The sequence below is a fragment of the Chrysochloris asiatica genome, unplaced genomic scaffold (genome assembly GCF_000296735.1).
Source record: "Chrysochloris asiatica unplaced genomic scaffold, ChrAsi1.0 scaffold00194, whole genome shotgun sequence".
NCBI lineage: Eukaryota > Metazoa > Chordata > Mammalia > Afrosoricida > Chrysochloridae > Chrysochloris > Chrysochloris asiatica.
Genome location: NW_006408712.1, coordinates 633,012 through 653,893, shown reverse-complemented (window position 1 = coordinate 653,893; position 20,882 = coordinate 633,012). Strand labels below are relative to the sequence as shown.

The 20,882-nt window shown below is 40.0% G+C and overlaps 1 protein-coding gene across 2 annotated transcripts in view; it reads left to right on the top strand.

Moving 5' to 3' along the window:
• Window positions 1-272: 272 nt before the first annotated feature.
• NEMF (nuclear export mediator factor) overlaps window positions 273-20,882 on the top strand; it is a 73,352-nt gene continuing 52,742 nt past the window's right edge. For both annotated transcript variants that reach the window (XM_006872331.1, XM_006872330.1), the window contains exons 1-6: window positions 273-371; window positions 1,266-1,334; window positions 1,471-1,573; window positions 7,827-7,952; window positions 14,640-14,788; window positions 18,733-18,800. In XM_006872331.1, coding sequence (XP_006872393.1) covers window positions 313-371; window positions 1,266-1,334; window positions 1,471-1,573; window positions 7,827-7,952; window positions 14,640-14,788; window positions 18,733-18,800 — 574 coding nt within the window. In that variant the 5' untranslated portion in view covers window positions 273-312. The remainder of the gene's footprint in view (window positions 372-1,265; window positions 1,335-1,470; window positions 1,574-7,826; window positions 7,953-14,639; window positions 14,789-18,732; window positions 18,801-20,882) is intronic.

Genomic DNA, 20,882 nt, shown 5'->3' with positions numbered 1-20,882 from the left:
CAGAAGCGGTCTTGACTCCCTAAACACGAGGAAGCATGGTAACCCCATTAAATCTGTAAGCGTTCAAAGAAGAAATGCAGTTTTAAGAGGATAGGCTCTATTTCGTATTGTTTTAGTAAAATGAAAACGAAATCGACGGCGATAGGCCAGCTAAATTTTTCAGAAATGTGACGTATCACTGTCGCTTCAAGGAATATTGGATCTTATGAGCGGCCGTAGACTCTGGCTAGTGAGTCTGCGCGGAAGAATAGCGGCGTTGAGTCAGACTCAGCAGAGGAGGTACTGCTGTAGTAGCGACCGTCAGACCTCGCCATGAAGACTCGCTTTAGCACCATTGACCTCCGTGCGGTTCTTGCAGAGTTGAATGCCAGGTACAATCCAACATGTGACCAGGCTCGTGAGAGACGTTCAGAAGGCAGAGGCTGGGCCGTACGGTGAAAACAAGACCAACTTGATGTTTCCCCGTATTCCCTTTTAATGCTGTCTGTGGACATGGCTTGGCCTATATGGGCAAGCGCGTGGTACCTTTCCCCTGGCCCTAGGGCCCTGGGTGGCCCCCAGCAGCCGCGTGCCCCTCCCCGACTACCCCCATCCCGGGTACTTGTCTTGCCAAGTCCAGTGTCTGACTGGCACGAGACTCTGGGTTGTTGCCCTGGCTTGATAGAATCTCCAAGGAGCCTTCAGTAGCGTTGGACGCCAGCTTGGTCATTTGCTCCAAAGAATTCCAGACTGGGGACCCATTTTTTTCTACACACCTCTTCACCCCAATGAAAGGGAGGATCGCCTTTGTAACTGGAGTTTACTTAACACTTTAGTCTGGTTTCTATTACTCAGTTTAGTAACCTTGGTCATTACATTTCCACGGGGACTTTTTTTTTTTTAACCTAAAATTAATTGGAGTATATTTTACCATGTTTTTGTTAAGTGCCGTCGAGTTGGTTCTGACTCTTAGCAAACTTGTGTAGGGTTTCGGAGGAGCGGCTAGTGAGTTTGAACCGCCGACCTTGAGGTTCAAACTTAGACTTTATTTTAAACATTAGACCAGTTCGAAGATGCAAGGCATTGTATAGTATTGGCCCAGGATCGGGCAATGTTTCGTTCTGCTGTGCATATAAGGTCGCTATGAGTCAGTTTGTGTGATGGCCTTCTGACTCCTCTCTCTCCTTGACGCCTTAACCTTAGAGTTTAGTAGGCTGTCCTTCCGCTTGCAGCGTTGTTTCAAACATTTAATGTTTTATTATTACATGTTTGCTTTCTCTTTGCAGCCTGCTAGGAATGAGAGTACACAATGTTTATGATGTGGATAATAAAACGTATCTTATTCGTCTCCAAAAGTAAGCGTTTTTATAGACCTATTTTATCTTTGGCAATTATTTATAAGATTATTGATATTTTCACCTGCACTTTTAGGTTCTCCAATTTACTAGGGCAAGTGAACTAAAGAAAATATTTGACTTATTTCTTCTACAGACCAGACTTTAAAGCTACACTTTTACTTGAATCTGGCATACGAATTCACACAACAGAATTTGAGTGGCCTAAGAATATGATGCCATCTAGTTTTGCTATGAAGGTATGTTTTAAATTATTCTTGAAGCTAAATTATAATGCATGAGATTGATCACTATTAATTGCGTTTTTATTAACTGTTTGTTTTCCTTTTATTGTTGTAACTAATGGAGAGAGAAAAATAAAGGGAGTGTTTGATGGACAATGGTGATCGCTCATTTAGAGGGGTTTCCATTTTCAGGACTCCGTTGTAAAGTCAACCAACAGTGACCTGATATAAATTGAATACCTCATTAAAGTAAAGAAAGTTTTCATTATTAATTGCGCTTTTACTATTGGTATCTTTATAAAATTGAACCTTACTTGTCTTTTGGGGCTGGGCTGGAAACATTGCTTGTAAACACAGATATATTGAGGTATTAGTTTTTTGATTATGTGTCATTTGGAGAACTCCCATTGGTGGTAATCTTTGTGGATGCTGATTGCCATAGCCAGGGCTTTCCATGGTGCCACTGGGTGGGTTTGAACTGCCAACCTTTTCCATTTGTCAGTCAAGCACACGCACACAAAAAAAAGTCTTAAATGCAGTAGGTTCTAGTTTGAAGACTGCCTGTAGATATTTATCAATTGACTTCTCCCTTCATCTTGTTAGGTGCTGTCAAGGTGGTTCCAACTCATAATGACCCTTGTAGGGTTTCCGAGGAGCAGCTGGTGGGTTTAAACCACCAACCTTACTGTGCTTATCTTAAAGCACCAGGACTCCTCTACCTTTACGTACAGTATTAGATTCCATATATTCTTTTCTGATCTTGTTCTTGTTAAGTGCCCTCGAGTTGGATCCAACTCATAGCGACCCTGTACAGGGTTTCCAAGGAGCGGCTGGTGGGTTTCAACCACCAGTCTTCCCATGCAAACCTACCTTATGATCCAGTGCATTATGCTGCAGTGCCACACCAGAACTCCAGGCTATAACCGTGGACTTTGTAGTTTATTAACTACGATCCAATTTCTCCTTTAAAAACAATTCTATGTTCTATCAATGGTAATTTTTCTAAAGCATCATTTTCATTAGTTTTTTCACCTTTCATGGTTTAATATATTTTAAGTCCATATTATGTATCCTTAGATGTTCTTGAAATTCTGTAATCTGGACTTAGTTTTCATTATTTTTGTCCATTTTGTGAATTGATTCCATGTGTTATAGAATAGAAGTGCTTTATAGGGTTTTCTTGATTGTAATCTTCAAAGAATAAGATCGTGGCTTGGTGGATTTGAATGGCCAGCCCTTAGGTTAGCAACCTGTTGGGGCTACCCAGGCTCCTGTGAACTCTATATCTCTACCCAATCTGTATTTTGTTGGAATACAAGGACATTATATTACCAAGTCATTGTCTTTTTACTTTCTTTGCTGTTGTTGTCTCTATTAAAGCTGAGATCCTACATGTATGTTCATGTTATCTATTTGCTTTTTGACATGACATATGTAAACAAAGTGTGGTTCTATAGAAAAAGACTTTAGAGTCAGGTAGCGTAGTGGTTATGAATCAGGCTGCGAGCCTTAAAGTCAGCAGTTCGAAATTACCAGCTGTTCCGCGGAAGAAAGATGAGACTTTCTGCTCCCGTAAAGAATTACAGCCTCGGAAACCCTGCACAAGGTCGCTATGGGTCGGAACCGACTCGACGGCACTTAACAACAACAACAGTAAGTCCTTGGGTTATGTATATTCAATGACAACTTGTGCTTGCCCATTGTTGTTGTTGTTGTTATGTGCCATGGAGTCGGTTCCGACTCATAGCGACCCTGTACAGGGTTTCGGAGGCTGTAAATCTTTACGGGAGCAGATAGCCTCATTTTCTTCCGCGGAACAGCTGACTGTGAGATTAGTGACCCGATTTGTATGCTACCAGAGCTCCCCTTTGTTGTTGTTGTTGTTAAGTGCCGTCGAGTCGGTTCCGACCCATAGCGACCCTGTTTAGTGTTATATAAATTTGCTTTCACTTTGAAAAGATTGATCCAACCCCTACTCCCAACAAATTCTTCATCACAGTCATCTTCACTTGCTGCACACATAACTTTAAGTCATTGAAAAGGACTTGAGCATTTTCATGCACTGTGGTGTTGTGAGCTAATGCATCAGACTGCAAAGTCATTTGAACTGCAAGTTTGGTGTTTCAAGATCACCAGCTTCTCCTTGGAAACCCTATACAGACAGGGTCACTATGGGTTGGAATGGACTTGACGGCACTTAACAACAACCACAGCAAGCCCACCACCATAACCCATTGCTTTCAAGTTCATTGCAAGTCATAGCAACCCTATAGGGTTTCCAAGGCTGTGTGTGTTTTATAGGAGCAGATTTCCTCATCTTTCTTCCACAGAGCAGCTGATGGGTTCAAACCACCAACCTTTTGGTTCTCAACCAAGCACTTAACCACTGCACCACCAGGTATCCTTTTTTAGGCTTCAAAGTAAAGCTAAATACGAACCAAATGCTCCCATTCCAGGTTACCTACCAATTTGACTTAGACATGTTTAGGAATGGCTTTAGTTCCCAGGCTATGCCTGTATGCAGAACTTTGAATTATTGTTTTTACACCAAATAATTTTATGACTCAGAGCAAGTTATGTAACCCCTTGGAACTTCGTATTTTAAAATGGAAAATGTGGATAATACTTCTTTCATAGAGTGATTTGTGAAGATTAATTGAAATAACATGTGGAACACTTAACACACAGTGCCTGACACAAGTTCGTCAAGTCGGTTCTAACTCACAGTGACCCTGTATAGGGTTTCCAAGGAGCAGATGGTGAGCTTGAACGAAGAACCATGCGGCTCAAACCAACTTTGCAGTACAGCACATTATACTGAAACGTCACACCAGGACATACCAATTTGTTGTTGTTGTTTTGTGCCGTGGAGTGGGTTCCGACTCATAGCGACCTTGCATAGAGTTTCTGAGGCTGTAAATCTTTACTTGAGCAGAAAGCCTCATCTTTCTCCTGCAGAACAGCTGGTAGTTTCAAACTGCTGACCGTGAGATTAGCAGCTCAATTCGTAACTACTGTGATACCAGAGCTCCTTAGGACATTAATTAGGGCTTTAAAAAACCCTATTGCTATTGAGTTCATTTCAACTCATTACAACCCTATCGCAGATTAGAACAGTTAAACTATAGAACTCCATAGAGTTTCCAAGGCTATAAACTAAAGCCAACTGCTATATATTTTTCCTATGGTATGGCTGGTATGTTCGAACCTCTGATCACTTAACCATGGTGTCACCAGAATTCCTTAATTAGGATTCTGCAATGTTTTAATTTTCTTTTCCCTCACTTTCCCACTTTCGTTTAGATATCTTGTGTTAGCTGATTTATGAAGAAGAGCAATTTAAAATCTGGTTATGAAATACAAGTTGTGTGTTTCTCAGAGCCCTGGTGGTACAAATGGTTAAGGTTCGCAGTTGCTAATGGCAAGGTTGGAGGTTAGAGTTCATGCAGAGACCTCAGAAGAAAGACCTCATGATCTACTTGCAAAAAATCAGTCATTGAAAACCTTATGGAGCCCATTTCTACTCTGCCACACATGGTGGGGTCACCATGAGTTGGAATTGACTACATGGTAACTGGTTTTTAAGTGTTTCCAAAGTCACAAGGTCTGTCACAAAATCATCAAACTTTTTTTGTGTGGTATGGTTTGGGTGAAAGCTTGCAGAACAAATTAGTGTTCCATTCAATAATTTATACACGTTTTGTTTTGTAATATTAGTTGTAATTCAAATGATCAATTTTTAAAAAAAATTTAATTTACTTAAAAGTAACCCAGATTTTTTGGGGGGGAGGGTGGGGGGGGATCGTCCTCGGTAACAATAGTACTTTATATTTGTGTAGCTCTTTTAAAAAGTAGATGAATAATACAAATTTCATTTAAATTGTTTAACAGAATAAGTGATAAAGAATGCTAACTCCATTTTACAGATGAGATAACAAGCAAGAAGATATAAATATGATATTGGGATTGTCTAAACATTATGAGATTAAGCTATACCAGTGGATGATATAACACTAAAAAAATTCTTCATATTCTGTGAGTTAGGTGTGCATGTCAATCTATATGTACTGAAAGACTCCTTCCAACGGAGTAGATATTACTAGGGCAAATCATTTATTGAAAGCAAAGGCCTTTTACTATTATCTGACATTTGTTGTTAAGTGCTGTGGAGTCAGTTCTGACTCCTAGCAACCCTGTGTAGGGTTTCTGAGGAGCAGCTGATGGGTTTGAACTGCCGCTTTGCAGTTAGCAGTTCAGTGGTTATCCTGCAGTGCCACACCAGGATTCCATTGTCTGGCATAGAGAGAGTTCTTTCTAGTATGTAGTAAATTGTAGTGACTATACTAGTTCTCCGAGCCGACTCCACGGCACATAACAACAACAATTTGGTCATGTCAACTATAACTCTGTAGTATAGAGCAGAGGGTTACACTAAGAGCTAATAGAGAACTAGAATGAACTCTGTATATGTACCTGGTGTGGTGCTGTGCGTTAATGTGGTGGACTGCAAGGTTGGTTTGAACTGCAAGGTCAGTGGTTCTAGTTCACCAGTCGCTCCTCAGAAACACAATATAGGATCTCTGTGGGTTGGAACCAACTTGATGGCACTTCACAACAACAAAACAACATGTGTTCATCTGTTTTGACCATGATAAATAATCTTAACCTTTTTCCCCATTACTTTTGGCCAAATTTTGCTTGGTGTTGACCTCTGTTTTTTCCTCAATACTTTTATCTTCATTTTAAGTGTAGTTTTCTTGAATAAAAATGTAATATGGGGAGGGGACTCAGAAAACGTGATTATTTTCATTCCCACTCCTTCTCTAGGGATTTAAAGATAGTTTAACAATGTCAGTCATTGTTTATATAAAAATCTATATGTTGTTGTTAAATCTCATAGAGTCTGTTCTGACTCATAGATACCCTGTATAGGGGTTTCTAAGGAGCGTCTGGTGAACTTGAACTACCGACCTTGTAGTTCAAACCGACTTTGCAGTCCAACACATTAACCCACAACACAACACCAGTCCTCCAAATATCAAAATAGGTTGCCCTTAAAGCAGAACTATTGACAAAGGAAGGGGGGATTGTTCAGTGAGAAATAATATTTGAAAAATCTTATATGATGTCTGAATAAATCAGTACATATAGTTGATTCAAGCTAGAAGTTTTGGAGAACTGTTGCCAGTCATGAAGGGGTAAGAGTGTGTGTGTGTGTTTACATTTATTCTTTGTGAAATGTAACTCTTAACTTTGAGTCTTGAAGAAAATCTTTTTTTTTTTTTTTTGCTGGTCTTAACAGGCCTTTTAAATTAAAAAATTAGTAATAGTTGTATGATTGTTTAGGGGCTACAGTACAGAGTAGTCTTGTCTCTGTACCATAGCATAGTTAACTATTTGTACTAAAAGGTGCTACCTTTAATCTAAAACAATGAATATTTACCAAGTAACTTGGTATTTGGATATGACATGTTTTTATTTTAATTGCTAATAAGAGTGTTACGAATAATGAGAGGAAAATGGTTTTTGATAGACTGGGAGTTACTACATTTAGCTATTAAGTAGGTTAATGAAAACCTTGGAGACAGTACCAGGAAAATTCTGTTTTGGTTGTATTAATAAAGTTTGTGGGAGTATAAAGTGGCTTAGTTGGGGAACTGACTTATAGAATACTGTAAGCTCATGGTTTAGAGTCTGTATTTGAAGTGACAGATTAGTGTTGTTGTTATGTGCCGTGGAGTCGGTTCCAACTCAACGACCCTACACAGGGTTTCCGAGGCTGTAAATCTTTATGGGAGCAGACCGCCTTATCTTTCTCCCGTGGAACCTCTGGTAGTTTCAAACTGCTGACCTTGTGGCTCACAGCCCGATTCGTAACCACTACGCTACCAGAGCTCCTTGACAGATTAGTGGGAAACATAATTTTGAGCATGAATTAAGTACACAAAGGGAAATTTGTTATACTTAAAAGAGTGGAGAAGAAAGGCTATCCAAAAAAAGTTGGAGTGAGATCATCAGGCCATAGTAGTGAGCATTGTTATAAAACAACAAAGCAAGTTTTTTTGTGTGTTATTATTTGCTTAAAAAATGAGTTAGAGAGACTCTTTTAGAGTTATCTGCAAGGGTTTATTTTGTAATTGTATTGTTTACTGCTTTTAAATATACTAATACTGATGGTTGTGAAAACAGGAAACTTATTTTTAAACCACCAGATAATTGGGAATTTAGTTTTACTATATGAATGGATTTTCCTTCTGTTTCTTGTTAGTGCCGAAAACATTTGAAGAGTCGAAGATTAGTTAGTGCAAAACAGCTTGGTGTGGACAGAATTGTAGATTTTCAGTTTGGAAGTGATGAAGCCGCTTATCACTTAATCATTGAACTCTATGACAGGGTAAGTTAATTATGGGGGGGTGGGGTAAAGAATTATCCAACCATCCCTCCCAAAGCAATTTCTGCTTCTCATCTGGGTTTAATAGTTCATTTCATTGGCTACACAGAACTGCAACATTATATTCACAGTTACAGGGTTTACTAGAGATGTTACTTAAAATTCAGGTTCAGAAATGCTCAGGGTGCATTTGTCCCTTCAGGACAGCCTCTCGTTATTCATGCCCACAGGCAGGCCTCTCTCTGCCTGACCAGTGTTATAAAGCTCTTTTAGGACTGCTGATAAATGCTCACAGGACACACCATCCACCATAAGCCTGAGTCTTGGCACTAGCTTCATGGGTTAGTAAACTTAGCCCCCCTAATAATTAAGTGGAAGCACCCTAGTCTGCAAGCAAATCTCCTGCCAAAGTCACTCTGCTTTATTTGTTCCATGGGCTGGGGAGCCCATCACTATATCTTAGGTTCTGGCTGTTGGGTCTGCTGTTGCCACTCTTCCTGCTGCTGCTTTGGAGTCACAGCATCTGTCCCTGGATCCAAGAGGGTCAGTGCGTAGGCATCTTTGGGTCCAAAAGACTTGCTCCACTCCTGGCTTTTCTTTTTTGATGGCTCATTTTATACATGTTAAGTTCCAAGTTTTTACTATCACAATTTACTTCTAACCACTCACAACTGAAGGCCATAATCCTATCAGCTTCTTCATCCACCTTCTCTTACCCAGACCCAGCAGGGCAGAAATGTTATTTGGTGTAAGTTAGAGACTATGACTAAAAGAGACGTTATATACTTCACTACACTGCAGTGCTGTAAACATGGGTGGGAATATTTTTTTCTTTGTCAAAGACTCTTGACGCACTAGGAAAATAATCAAATGCCACACAAGTAAAATATACCCACTCCTTACTTATTGTCATGCTTAGGTTCCAAAGACCAGGTCATTATATGAAATCTGTGGTATGTGAGAGTTGGGGATTGTGCCCGTTTTTGGTGCTAGTATGCAACCACCTCCTGCTCCCCTTTCACTCACTGCCCATCAGGTTCCCTTGGAGGATGCCCCAGTACACCTCAAGATACACATAGTGTGGCCCTTCTTCCCCACCACTAAAGAGTCCTGAGTGGGGGTACCACTAGTCCTTTATCCGCCCCAGCTTCACAGCCCTGCATGGCCCCCTTTCCTCTCTGCCCCCTGACCCAAATCTCTCCAGCATCTTCAGGCTGTTGCCTAAGCTTTCTTCCAGCCCTTCCATGACTTTACTTTGCCCAGCTGTCACCCTGTGTCCTTCATGGCCAGACAGATACTTAGATAAATGAAAGAAAGTGTTCGAGACTACCGTGTAGTCAGTCACCATCCTGCATGTGGCCAAGTTGTCATCATGGTTCTAATATATTGTTTAGGGTGCTCCTGTCTCTAGTATATTGGAGGGTACCCCAGTCCAGCTACAGTTCCCTCTGGGGCCGGATCATCAAGAAATGCTGCCTGATAATGTTTTTGTTGTTGTTGTTGTTGTTAAGTGCCGTTGAGTTGACTCCAACCCATAGTGACCCTGTATAGGGTTTCTGAGGAGCAACTGGTGAGCTTGAACCACTGACCTTGCAGTTCAGACGGCTTTGCAGTCTGACATGTTAACCCACAGTGCCACACCAGTACTCCGATAATGTTTTTAAGAGTTGTCAAAAATGTGAAATGTTGGATATAAGATAGTTGATAAAAGTGTGAATAGGTGTATAATTTTTTAGTAATAACCTTCACTTTAACTTGACATCAGAATTTAGGCAGACTGATAGGCAGTCTCGGAAACCCTATATAGGGTCAATGGATGGCAGTGAGTTTGATTGGCTTTTGGTAATTATTTAGAATGGCATTATGATTATGAGATGAAGATCTGAACATTGAAGAAATTAACTGGTAGTTTACATTTTGAAAGGTACCCTGGTGTGGTACAGAGGGTTAAGCAGAAGAAAGATTAAGCTGTCTGTTCCCATAAAGATTTGCATACTCATAAACTCTGTGGAGCAGCTCTACTCTGCCCTATAGGTTCTCTGATTTAAAACAGAATCATAGAGAACCTAAAGGACAGAGAATGGTTTTGGTTGACACTACCTTTCGGCACAGTAGTTAAAAGCACTCAGCTCCTTATCCTTTCAATGATTTGAAAGCTGCATATGCAGTAAATTAAAGGAGATTGTGATAAAATAATTTGTTGCAAGGGGTGTTAGTTCATTTGTTTCAAAATGAGCACATTTACATAACACTTAAAGGCACTTGTATGGTGGACTCTTGGTGTGGTGCTGTAGGATAAGCTCTGGACTGCTAACCACAAGGTCAGCAGTTCAAACCTACCAGCTACTTCTCAGAAACCCTATACTGGGTTGCTATAAGTTGGAATCTACTAGATGGTACTTAACAACAATAGGAGTTAACTAAGTTGGAGGTTCATAACCCGGGAATTGTCTGTCTGTCCGTAGTCTTCTGGTAACCACTGTTTTTTTTTTTTAAATTAATGGCCTTTGTTTTGTTTCTTCTTTGCCAGTAATCTGACTTTTTAATCTGGATGTTTTAAAAGATTTTTGTACTATTTTTGGTTTTCAGTAGTCTTGCAGTGATTTGCCTAGATGGGATTTCTTTTAAGAAACTACACTGTTTATGGATATGCCTCATGCAAGTTAACAAGAGGCACCACTGGTGGTCATTAAGGTGTTATTGTAAGGCATTTCTATTAGTAAATTCTATAGAGCCGCCAACTCGGCCAGAAAAAGATGAGCCTTTCTGCTCCTGTAAAGATTTTACAGTCTTGGAAACCCTTTGTAGGGTCACTAGGAGTCAGAACCAACTCCACAGCACACCACCAGATAATAAATGTTAAATTATTTTAGGTTCCTTTATTTCGTTTCAAATGTTGAGTCTTTAGAATTTGTCTCTTATGTCACAGCGGTGATGGTTGTGTGTCATCTTGGCTATAACTCTTGACTGGAACAGAAAGCTTAATCTTTTTCCCACTGAGTGGCTGGTAGATTCAAACTGCTTACCCTATATAGGGTTTCTGAGGTTATAAATCTTAATGGGAGCAGAAAGCTGTATCTTCCTTTTGCAGAGAGGCTGGTAGATTCCTAACCACTATGCTACATCACAGTTGGAAAATAAAAATACAGACTGGGCAAATGGAAGGACTGCTGTTTGGATGTGACTCAGGTGCTCTTTGTTTTGCAACTTGATTTTTATAAACAGTAATTAGGTTTTTTTTTGGTTTTTTTTAAAGCTTTTATTGTGAATCAAGTGATAGTTTACAGGGCAGATCATCAGTTCCACATTCAACAAATCATATATTTTGTTTCATTACAATGATTATAATCCCCTCCATGTACCATCAGTTAACAGTATTTCTCTATTTATTTTAGCTTTTTTTTTTTAATTAAATGTTTTTATTTTGCATTGAGTGAAAGTTTACAGGGCACATCATCAGCTTCACATTCAACCATTCATATAGCTTGTTTCATTACATTGATTATTATCCCCACCATATATCATCAGTTTACAGTGTTTCTCTCTAACCTCTTTAGCTTTTTTTTTTTTGGATGGGGGGGGACTTGGCTTTTTGGAATTTACAGTCTCGGCTTTTAGGGAAGGTTTTTACATTTGTCTGTGGATATCCAGGGCTCATGTATGAGATTACTAACAAGCATTACTGAATAATCAGATGAGGGACAGTTTGCTATGTCTACTAGGTGGCTAGAGTCTGATCCTCAGAGCCTATGGTTTGGACGGTCAACAACGCTTGGGCCCACAGGGGCTTGGCCTCCTGACCGGGTCTGCACTGTCTGCATCTGAATCCTCCTTATTTATTGATTGTTTAAGGGACCCTGCCTGTCTTAGGTGGTCAGTGCGAATTCCTCAGTCTTACCAGTCATTGAGACTCATTGCAGCATGGCAATGTCTCTGTCTTAAGTAGCCGAGGTTCCACGTGATCCTTACCCGTCTCTGGCCACACGTCCAGCATAAACAGCCGCCATCCGAGGAAGGCAGGGAGGGAGGAGATCAGCTGGGGACCCCACGCGCCCGACATTGCCGGCCCACCACCTGCTCTAAGGTGACCAAGCAGGATCACTATGCTAAGGTTCAATCAAGTTCTTAGGGGATCTTACTCTCTAGCAGGGGTAGCAAATGAGTAGCCACTCAGTGTTCACTTTGAGAATTACTTATATCATAAATTTGAGCATGTAGCTGATGAATATCCCCAGACAAGTGTATATTGTTCCACAACCTCCTAAAATGCTGTTGGATTAAGTTCCAATTAATTTCTGGGTTACTGAAAGATAACACAAATCTACTTATACCTTGAGTAACCTTAGCTGGGAGTGTAGTCTGGATAAATTGGGTCTTATTTCCCTTAAGCGGTCTTCCTTTCTCTAAAGCATTTAGTCTGTTTTGTGAGCCTTTGTCTATTTACTCTCGGATCATATGAGCGTATTTTAGCTTTTTTTGTTGCTGTTTTTGTTAAACACTCAGGCATATATAATTAAACCACCAAAAAACACATTCTGCAAATCTGCCTCCTGGCCACCCAGCTCTCAGCCCCTCTCTTTCTATGAATCTAGAGTTCTCAGCTGCTCCCTTTCCATATCCTCATCTCTGCCTCCATCTCCGGTGTCTCTGCTTCTCTGGATAAGGTCCCGCATTCCACTTGTTCTCTTCTCCCTCGATGGTCTAGGATCCTCTGTTTCTGGACTGTAAGATTTAAATACTCCCGAATCGGGCTGAGAACCTTAAAGTCAGCAGTTCAAAACTACCAGCCACTCTGTAGGAGAAAAATGAGGCTTTCTGCTCCCATAAGGATTTACAGCCTCGGAAACCCTGTACAGGGTCAGTATGAGTTGGTTCCGACTCCACGGCATATAACCACCACCACCACCGTTTTTGTTATAAAACTTCTACCTTTACAATTGTGACGGTTGCAGTTACCATGATAAATATTACTTACTATTGAATCCTAAGAATCTTATCCCCTTTTAAGAACATAAAGGAACCCTTTATTAACTTGCAAAGTATTGTTACATACATGAAGTTTCTTTACTGGCATTTACTTGAACACAAACAACTGAACATTGACAATAGAAAAAAATACTCCATGAGGTATATTCATATAGAATCCATAATGTAACGTGTTTAAGCGATCACTCAGAAGCTGTTGTACACAGGGCATGTTATACCACAGCCACTTAGCTGCTTGAGGTACATGGTATAGGCTGGACTGTCTGACAAAATCTTTGTCCCACTTGTACATTTGGAACTGGATATGTCTCATTCCAGGTGATAGTTCATAGTCATTTCTCTACAATATGTATAAAAGTTGAGTGTAGATGAGTGTCACGTGCCATGGATGGTGCTTATAAAAATTTCTGGACTTGATCTTGTTGAGGAGTTTTGGTAGCGCTGTAGGATAAATACGGAACCACAAGACCAGCTATTCAAACTCACCAGCCACTCCACTGGAAAAAGGAGGCTCTCTGCTCCCATAAAACATTTACAGCTCGAAAACCGTATACAGGGTCACTATGAGTTGAGATAACCCGCACACTCTTAAACCAAACTTCATCTTGAAAACTTGTAAACCAGACACTTTGTGCCTTTATCACCCCTTCATTTTAGGTAGCCAGTGGTCTTAAGTTGCCCATCCCTATCTACCCTGTATACAGAGGGGATAGCATTGATCCTTGATGTGAAGACTCCTTCCCTCTCTCTTGGTAGTTTGAACTACTGCATCCATGAGTATAGGTCAAGTTCATCAAATTGTAGCAATTTACACTCATTTCCATTATCAAAAATTGTGTTTTGTTTTGTTTTTTAACCTTCCTCTAGTCACGTTGTGATTATCAAGCCATCGAGGCTAGGTCAAATGGGTACTTTGTGCAAGTTTGTGTGTTCTTGTGCATCTCCCCTCACTTCATATTAGCTGACTGCTTCACTCTCAGCTCTAACCCCTCCGTGGCCTTGTCTTTGTCCATGGGCTCAGGTGTCCCCAGGTCTCACCACACTTTGGAGCTACCAGCTCTTCCTCTTCTCTCTCTCATCTCTGGGTCAGTGGGAGTCTATGGAATGTGGTTGAACTCAGCCCATTTCTTCATTGCTGCCTTTCCCCCTCTTCCACTCACCAGTAGACCAATGTGGTTGCCAGCAAGCTTGCATACCTACTCATGTGTTCCCTTTTAGTTTCAGTCTTGTAGGGGGGTTTGTCCTGAAGGGACTTGATTGCTTGCCTTGATGGCTTCCTGGTGAACGATTTGCTTATTCTTGTAGTAGCCAATCATAGTGCCATATTTGTTTTGGGCTTTTCCTGCTGATCATTCTTTGAAGATGTATCTTCTGTTGCTCTAGCTGTTCAAACTGGTTTGCTTGTCCTTTCTAGTGGGAGTGTCTCACCTCAGAAGGTTCTGGATGGGGCTTAGGATTCCACCTAAGGTCCTAGATACTGCAAAGACTCTCTGCAGGAGGCCTGTTTCACTGGGCAAGTTATAGAACCCGTTTTAGGTATTCATATCAGTTATAGGTTTAAGATGGGCTTACAAGCTTTCTGTAATCATGTTTCCCAACATTCTATAGTAATTAGGTTTTTAAAAGACTACTTTTGTTTTTAATTTTTAAGAAGCATCATAAATGATTTGGAAGAACATTAACTTACATTTTATTCCTTTGCAGGGGAACATTGTTCTTACAGATTATGAGTACCTAATTTTAAATATCTTAAGGTTTCGAACTGATGAAGCAGATGATGTTAAGTTTGCTGTTCGGGAGCGCTACCCAGTTGATCATGCTAGAGCTGCTGAACCTTTGTTTACTTTGGAAAGGTAACATGTTTTATTTAGTAATTTTGTATTGTATATAAAGGTAAAGGAAGTAATGTCAGAATAGAATTGTTAGATAAGAAAATCATTTGTCTAAATTCAGACTACTTGAACTAGATAAATGTGTGTGGAAGCAAATAAACTTTGTGAGCAACAAATGTGTGCCTTTTAAAGCTGAATTTGTGTTACTTTTATTTCTTATGTTAGATTAGGAAGGTCCTGGTAAAGTGAGAGGAGTTATTAGCTATTCTGTGAGATGATAGTTGGATGTTTTGGGCAGAGTGTAAGGAAGATAAAAATTCTTGTTTAGGTAAGAAAAGGGAGTGGGGTAGGATAAAATGATAATTGTAGTTGTACTCTGCTGGTTGGAAGACATTGGTCTACTGGTGAGTGGAAGAGGGGGAAAGGCAGTGGTTCTCAAAAGTTTCCCTCTCAGCATCACCCAGAGAGCTTGTTAAAAAGTATTGCTGCTGTGGTTCCAGTTCATACAGGCATGGGTTTATTCTAAACAAAACATGTCTCTGTGATCAGTGGATAGCTGCAGATAGGTTCTATCAGTAAAACTCTTGTCTTAGTCTCCTTAGGGGGTTTGGGGTTGCTTTCCAAATAAGGTCCACTCAGAGCAATGGCTTCCAAGATGACCTGCTGGGCCAGTTAAAATTTAAGGCAGAGGGGTCAGCTCAGAATGTTACGGTGAGTGGTGGGATTCCAAAGAGGCAATCTTGTTAGATTTTCTTTATTTATTTTTTAAACTTTTTATTGTGAATTGAGTGAACATTTACAGACAAGATCATCAGCTTTGCATTCAACAAATTATGCACTTTGTTTCATCTCAGTGATTACAATTCCCTCCCTGCAACATCAGTTATCTTACTTCCTTCCCTGTGCCTCCCCACTTACATTTTTTTTTCCCACCCCTTAGGTAGTGCTATTCATTTTTTTTTAATGCTTTATTGTGAATTATGCGATAGTTTACATGGGAGAACATTAGGTTTACATTCGTCCTATCATACTTCATTTCATTACAATGATTGTAATCCCCTCCGTGCATCATCAAACAACCAAAGGGTACACCCTGCAAGCCCGCCTCCTGGCCGTCAGCACACAGCCCCTCTCCATTTAAGTCCAGAGTCCCCAGGTGTTCCATCTCTCCACATCATCATCTCTGCCTCCAGCTCTGGTGTGTCTGCTTCTCTGGGTAGCCCACTTACATCTTACATGTCACAAATGAACAAAGCAAAAATATTTGTACACATAGAAAACAAAACAAAAATATATTCACTTGAATGTCCAAAGAGCACATTCTGCAAGCCAGCGTCCTGTTCGTAGGCACACAGCCATATTCAGTCCATGGGCCTAGAAAGTCTGCAGCTGCTCTGTCTTGGCCACCATCTCTGCTGTTGCCGCTTTTCTAAGTAGGGATCTCACACTTGATTCATTCTCTTCCTTCTTGATGGTCTGGGGATCATCTGTTCCTGAAACAATTCTAATCTGTTCCTGAGACAATTCTAATTGTGACAGTCATACTTAATCCTACTAACAATTGAATCATAAAGTCCTGTCACCATTATCCCCCAACCGCTTTCATCAGATTCCTCTGGAAAAGAGGACAACTGTTAGTGGGGATTCTACCTTAACCCCTCTCATTCTGAAAATAAGTGCACTTAAGAAAGCTTTTAAGTCAGCCACTTCATGCCTTTATAACCTTCCATTTTTGATAGCCAGTGTCTAAATTGCCCCTTCCTATGTGGCACTGGGGAGCTCTGGTGTGGTGCTGTAGGATAAAGAACTGAACTGTAAGGTCAGTTTGAACCGCAGGTAGACCCAGGTGGTTCACACTCAATAGCCACTCCTTGGAAACCCTACACAGTGTTACTATGAGTCAGAACAGATTTGATAGCACTTAACAACAACAATAAACAACTGAGGAAACAAACTTGTTCCTTGATAAGAAAAATCCTTCCATTCTGGTTGGAATTTTGAGCAACTGCATCCTTAAGCAAAAGTCCAGTTCATAAAATTGTAGCAATTTATACTTACTGGCAGTATCAGACATCATTATCTTCATCTGGTTGAGTTCTAGTTAACTTGCCATCCAGTCTAGGTCTGATGGGAGTTCACACACACCTCCATGCCCTTTATATCAGCTGGCCGCTTCATTCTCAGCCCTAGCTCCCAGGGGCTAGGTCAGTTCCGATGGGCTCAGGAGTTCTCCCTAAACTTCAGACCAGCCATCCTTTCCTCTTCTCTCTCATATCTCAAGGTCAACGGGTGTCAACAGAAGATGACCAGAGTCAGCCCATGTCTTCATTACTATATTTCTCCCACTTTCACTCACAAGTAGACCCAGGTGGCCACTAGCTAGCACATTATACTTCTCATGGGTTCTCTTTCAGTTTCAGTCCTAGAAAGGTGTTTTCCCTGATGGACTTTCTCTTGCCTTGATACCTCCAAAGGAAACAGCTTGCTTGAAATAAGTGGGAATGTTCTACCTCAAGGTTCTGGGTGGAGTTCAGGATTCCGCCTAAGGCTCCATACTCTACAAAGGCTTAATAAGAAGCCTGTTTCCCTGGGCAAATTCTAACTCTCCTTTTAGCAAATCCTACTCAGTCCTGATGTGGCGCTGTGGGCTAATCCGTCAGACTGCAAAGTCGTGTGAACTGCAAGGTCGGTGGTTTAAGCTCACCACCTGCTCCTTGGAAACCCTATACAGAGTCACTATGGTTTGGAATCGACTCGACGGCACTTAACAACAACAGCAATTCAGTTATAGGCTGGAGGCAGGCTTACAGGCTTTCTGTAATCATAATTCCCAATGTTCATTTTTATCATATATAAATGTCTTTATAATTAGATTTTCTTGAAGGATACTGGGTGATCACAGGGGCTTATTAGGAAAAAAATTTTAAGAAAATTTAAAGCTTCATGGTTGAGAAAGTGACCTGGAAAGTTGGGCTGAGCAATTTTTTTCCATCATGACAATGTACCCTGCTCATTCTTCAAGGGTAGTAAGGGTTGCCTCCTATAAGAATTTTGTTAGGAAACCTTACCCAATCGAGCATAGAACCCTGATCTTGCCCCTTCAGATTTCTTTTTCCCCAAACTCAAAGAACATTTAAAAGGAACACAATCTGAGTCCTTTGAAGATACCAAAACTTCTGTTTTGATGTGTAAATAAAAGAGCACAGAACTCTTCAAGGAAGAGTTAGAGAGATGGAAACACTGCCTTCAGAACTTTATAGACCTATGTTTAAGTGATTATGTATATAAAAAAAAAAAAAACAGAATGGAAGTATATACTTCTGAATGGTGATGCATGGAGGGATTGTAATTATTGCAATGGAACTATGAGTGTAAAACTGAGGTTCACCCATGTAAACTATTACTCAGTTCATAATAAGAACTTAAAAAAACACCACAGTAATAAAAAGAAGCTGTATGTGGACCTAGGTGGAGGATAGATTGAGAAATAATACCTTCACATTTTGATATTTTTGTTTAGTAATGGTTTCTATGATTTTGCAGCAATATTTTTTTACTTTTGTAGATTGCTGGGCTCTACTTGACAGAGTTTCTTATTTAGTAGATGTGGAATAAGGTCTGTAAATCTGCATTTTTAACAAGCCCCCACGTGCTATTGATGCTGCTGATTTGAAGATCACACTGAAATATAACCACAGGATCCACAGACAATATTTAATGTATATTAAATGTTTCTTTAATGTCCTTTGTATGAAAGATAAGCAAAATTACATTGTTGAAAAATATTTTATCTTAGAACAGCTTAACTCTGACCTATTTTCACATGAGGAAAACGAACTAATTATTGTGTTTCAGAGTATTGTTGTGAAGATCAAGTGAATTGATACAAATATTATCAATGTAAACATTACTGTTAGGTTTGTTAAATATAAGATAGCAACAGTTGTGTCAATTTTGTTTCTTAGGCTGACTGAAATAATAGCAAGTGCCCCTAAAGGCGAACTACTGAAGAGAGTTCTTAATCCCTTACTTCGTGAGTAATTCTGCATGTAACAATTAAATATTGGCAAGATTATGTGGTTTTCAAGAAAATATTTAAAGCAATTTGTTAAATATAGAAAGGAGTTTAAATTAATTTTATAGAAATAAGAGTATTTTCAATAAAAAGTAGTTTATTATACTATATAAAGTGATTTTTTTTTTAGACTTGTTTTTAAAAGCAATACTATTATTGGTGTCTTATCTAACACTTGGGCAAACTGTTGTTGTTGTTGTTAGGTGCCATCGAGTTGGTACAGACTCATAGCAACCTTATGCACAGCAAAACGAAATACTGCCCAATCCTGGACCTACCTCACTACTATTGCCACACTTGAGTCCATCAATGCTGCCACTTGGTCAATGCATCTCATTGGGGTGTCTTCCTCTTCCTTCTTTTCTCTGACCCTTCACCTTAATAAACATGATATCCTTCTCCAGCAACTGGTCCCTCCTGACAATATGTCTGAAGTATGAGAGACAAAGTTTGGACATCTTGGCCTCCTAGGAGCACTCTGGCTGCACTTCTTCCAAAATGGATCTATTGGTTCTTTTGGCAGCCCATGGCACTTTCAATATTCTCCTACAACACCATAACTCAAAAGCATCAATTCTTCTACGGTCTTCCTTATTCACTGTCCAGCTTTCACATGCATATGAGGTTATTGAAAATACCATGGCTTGGGTCAGGTGCACCTTAGTCCTCAAGCTGACATCTTTGCTCTTCAACACTTTAAAAAGGTATTGCACAGCAGATTTGTCTAATGCAATACGTAGTTTCATTTCTTGACTGCTGCTTCTGTGAGTGTTGATAGTTGATCCAAGAAGAATGAAGTCCTTGACAATTTCAATCTTTTCTCCATTGGTAAGAATGTTGTTTATTGGTCCAGTGGTGAGGATTTTTGTTTTGTTTACATTGAGGTGTAATCCATACCAAAGGCTGTGCTCTTTGATCTTCATCAGTACATGTTTTACTCCTTTTCACTTTCAGCAAGCAAGGTTGTGTCATCCGCATATTGCAGGTTGTTTATTAGCCTTCCTCCAATCCTGATGGCATGTTTATCTTCATATAACACAGCTTCTCGGATTATTTGCTTAGCATACAGGTTGAATAAGTATGGTGAAAGAATACAACCTTGTAGCACACCTTTCTTAATTTTAAGCCATTCTGTGTTCCCATGTTCTGTTCAAACAACTGCCTCTTGGTCTACGTGCAGATTTCTCTTGAGCACAATTAAGTGTTCCAGAATATTCATACTTCACAATGTTGTCCATAGCTTGTCATGATCCACGCAATCGAAAGCCTTTGCATAGTCAGTAAAGCACAGGTAAACATCTTTCTGATATTCTCTGCTTTCAGCCAAGATCCATCGGACATCAGCAGTGATATCCCTCGTTCCACAGCCTCTTTTGAATCTGGCTCGAACCTCTGGAAGTTCTCTGTCAATGTATGCTTGTAGCCATTTCTGTATTACCTTTAGCAAAACTTTACTCACATGGGATAAAAAGAGATTGTCGGATGATTTCCTCATTCCGTTGGGTTACCTCTCTTTGGAATGGGCAAAAATATGGATCTCTTCTAGTCAGTGGGCCAGATAGTTCAGATTTCTTGGCAGAGATTAGTGAGTGCCTCCTGTGCTGCCTCACTTTCTTGAAAGATTTCAATTTGTATTCCATCCATTCCTGGTGCCTTGTTCTTTGCCAATTCCATCAATGCACCTTGGACTTCCTCCTTCAGGATCATTGGCTCTTGATCATATGCTACCTCTTGAAATGACTGAACATTAACCATTTCCTTTTGGTACATTGACTGTGTATTCCTTCCATCTTCTCTTGATGTTTTCAGCTTCATTCAGTAATTCTGGGCAAACTAATAGTGTCATCTTAACTAACATTTCAGTGCTAGCTGTAGTAGTCTAAGAAATCAATACTAATATTTTACATATTAATCTTTGATTTAATAACCACTTTGTCCTTTTTACTGGTGGATCTCAGAGCATCCAGTGTCTTGTCAGACCCCATTGATAACCATAGTAAAGATAATAATCTCTTATATTTAAGACCTGAGCTGGGCTGC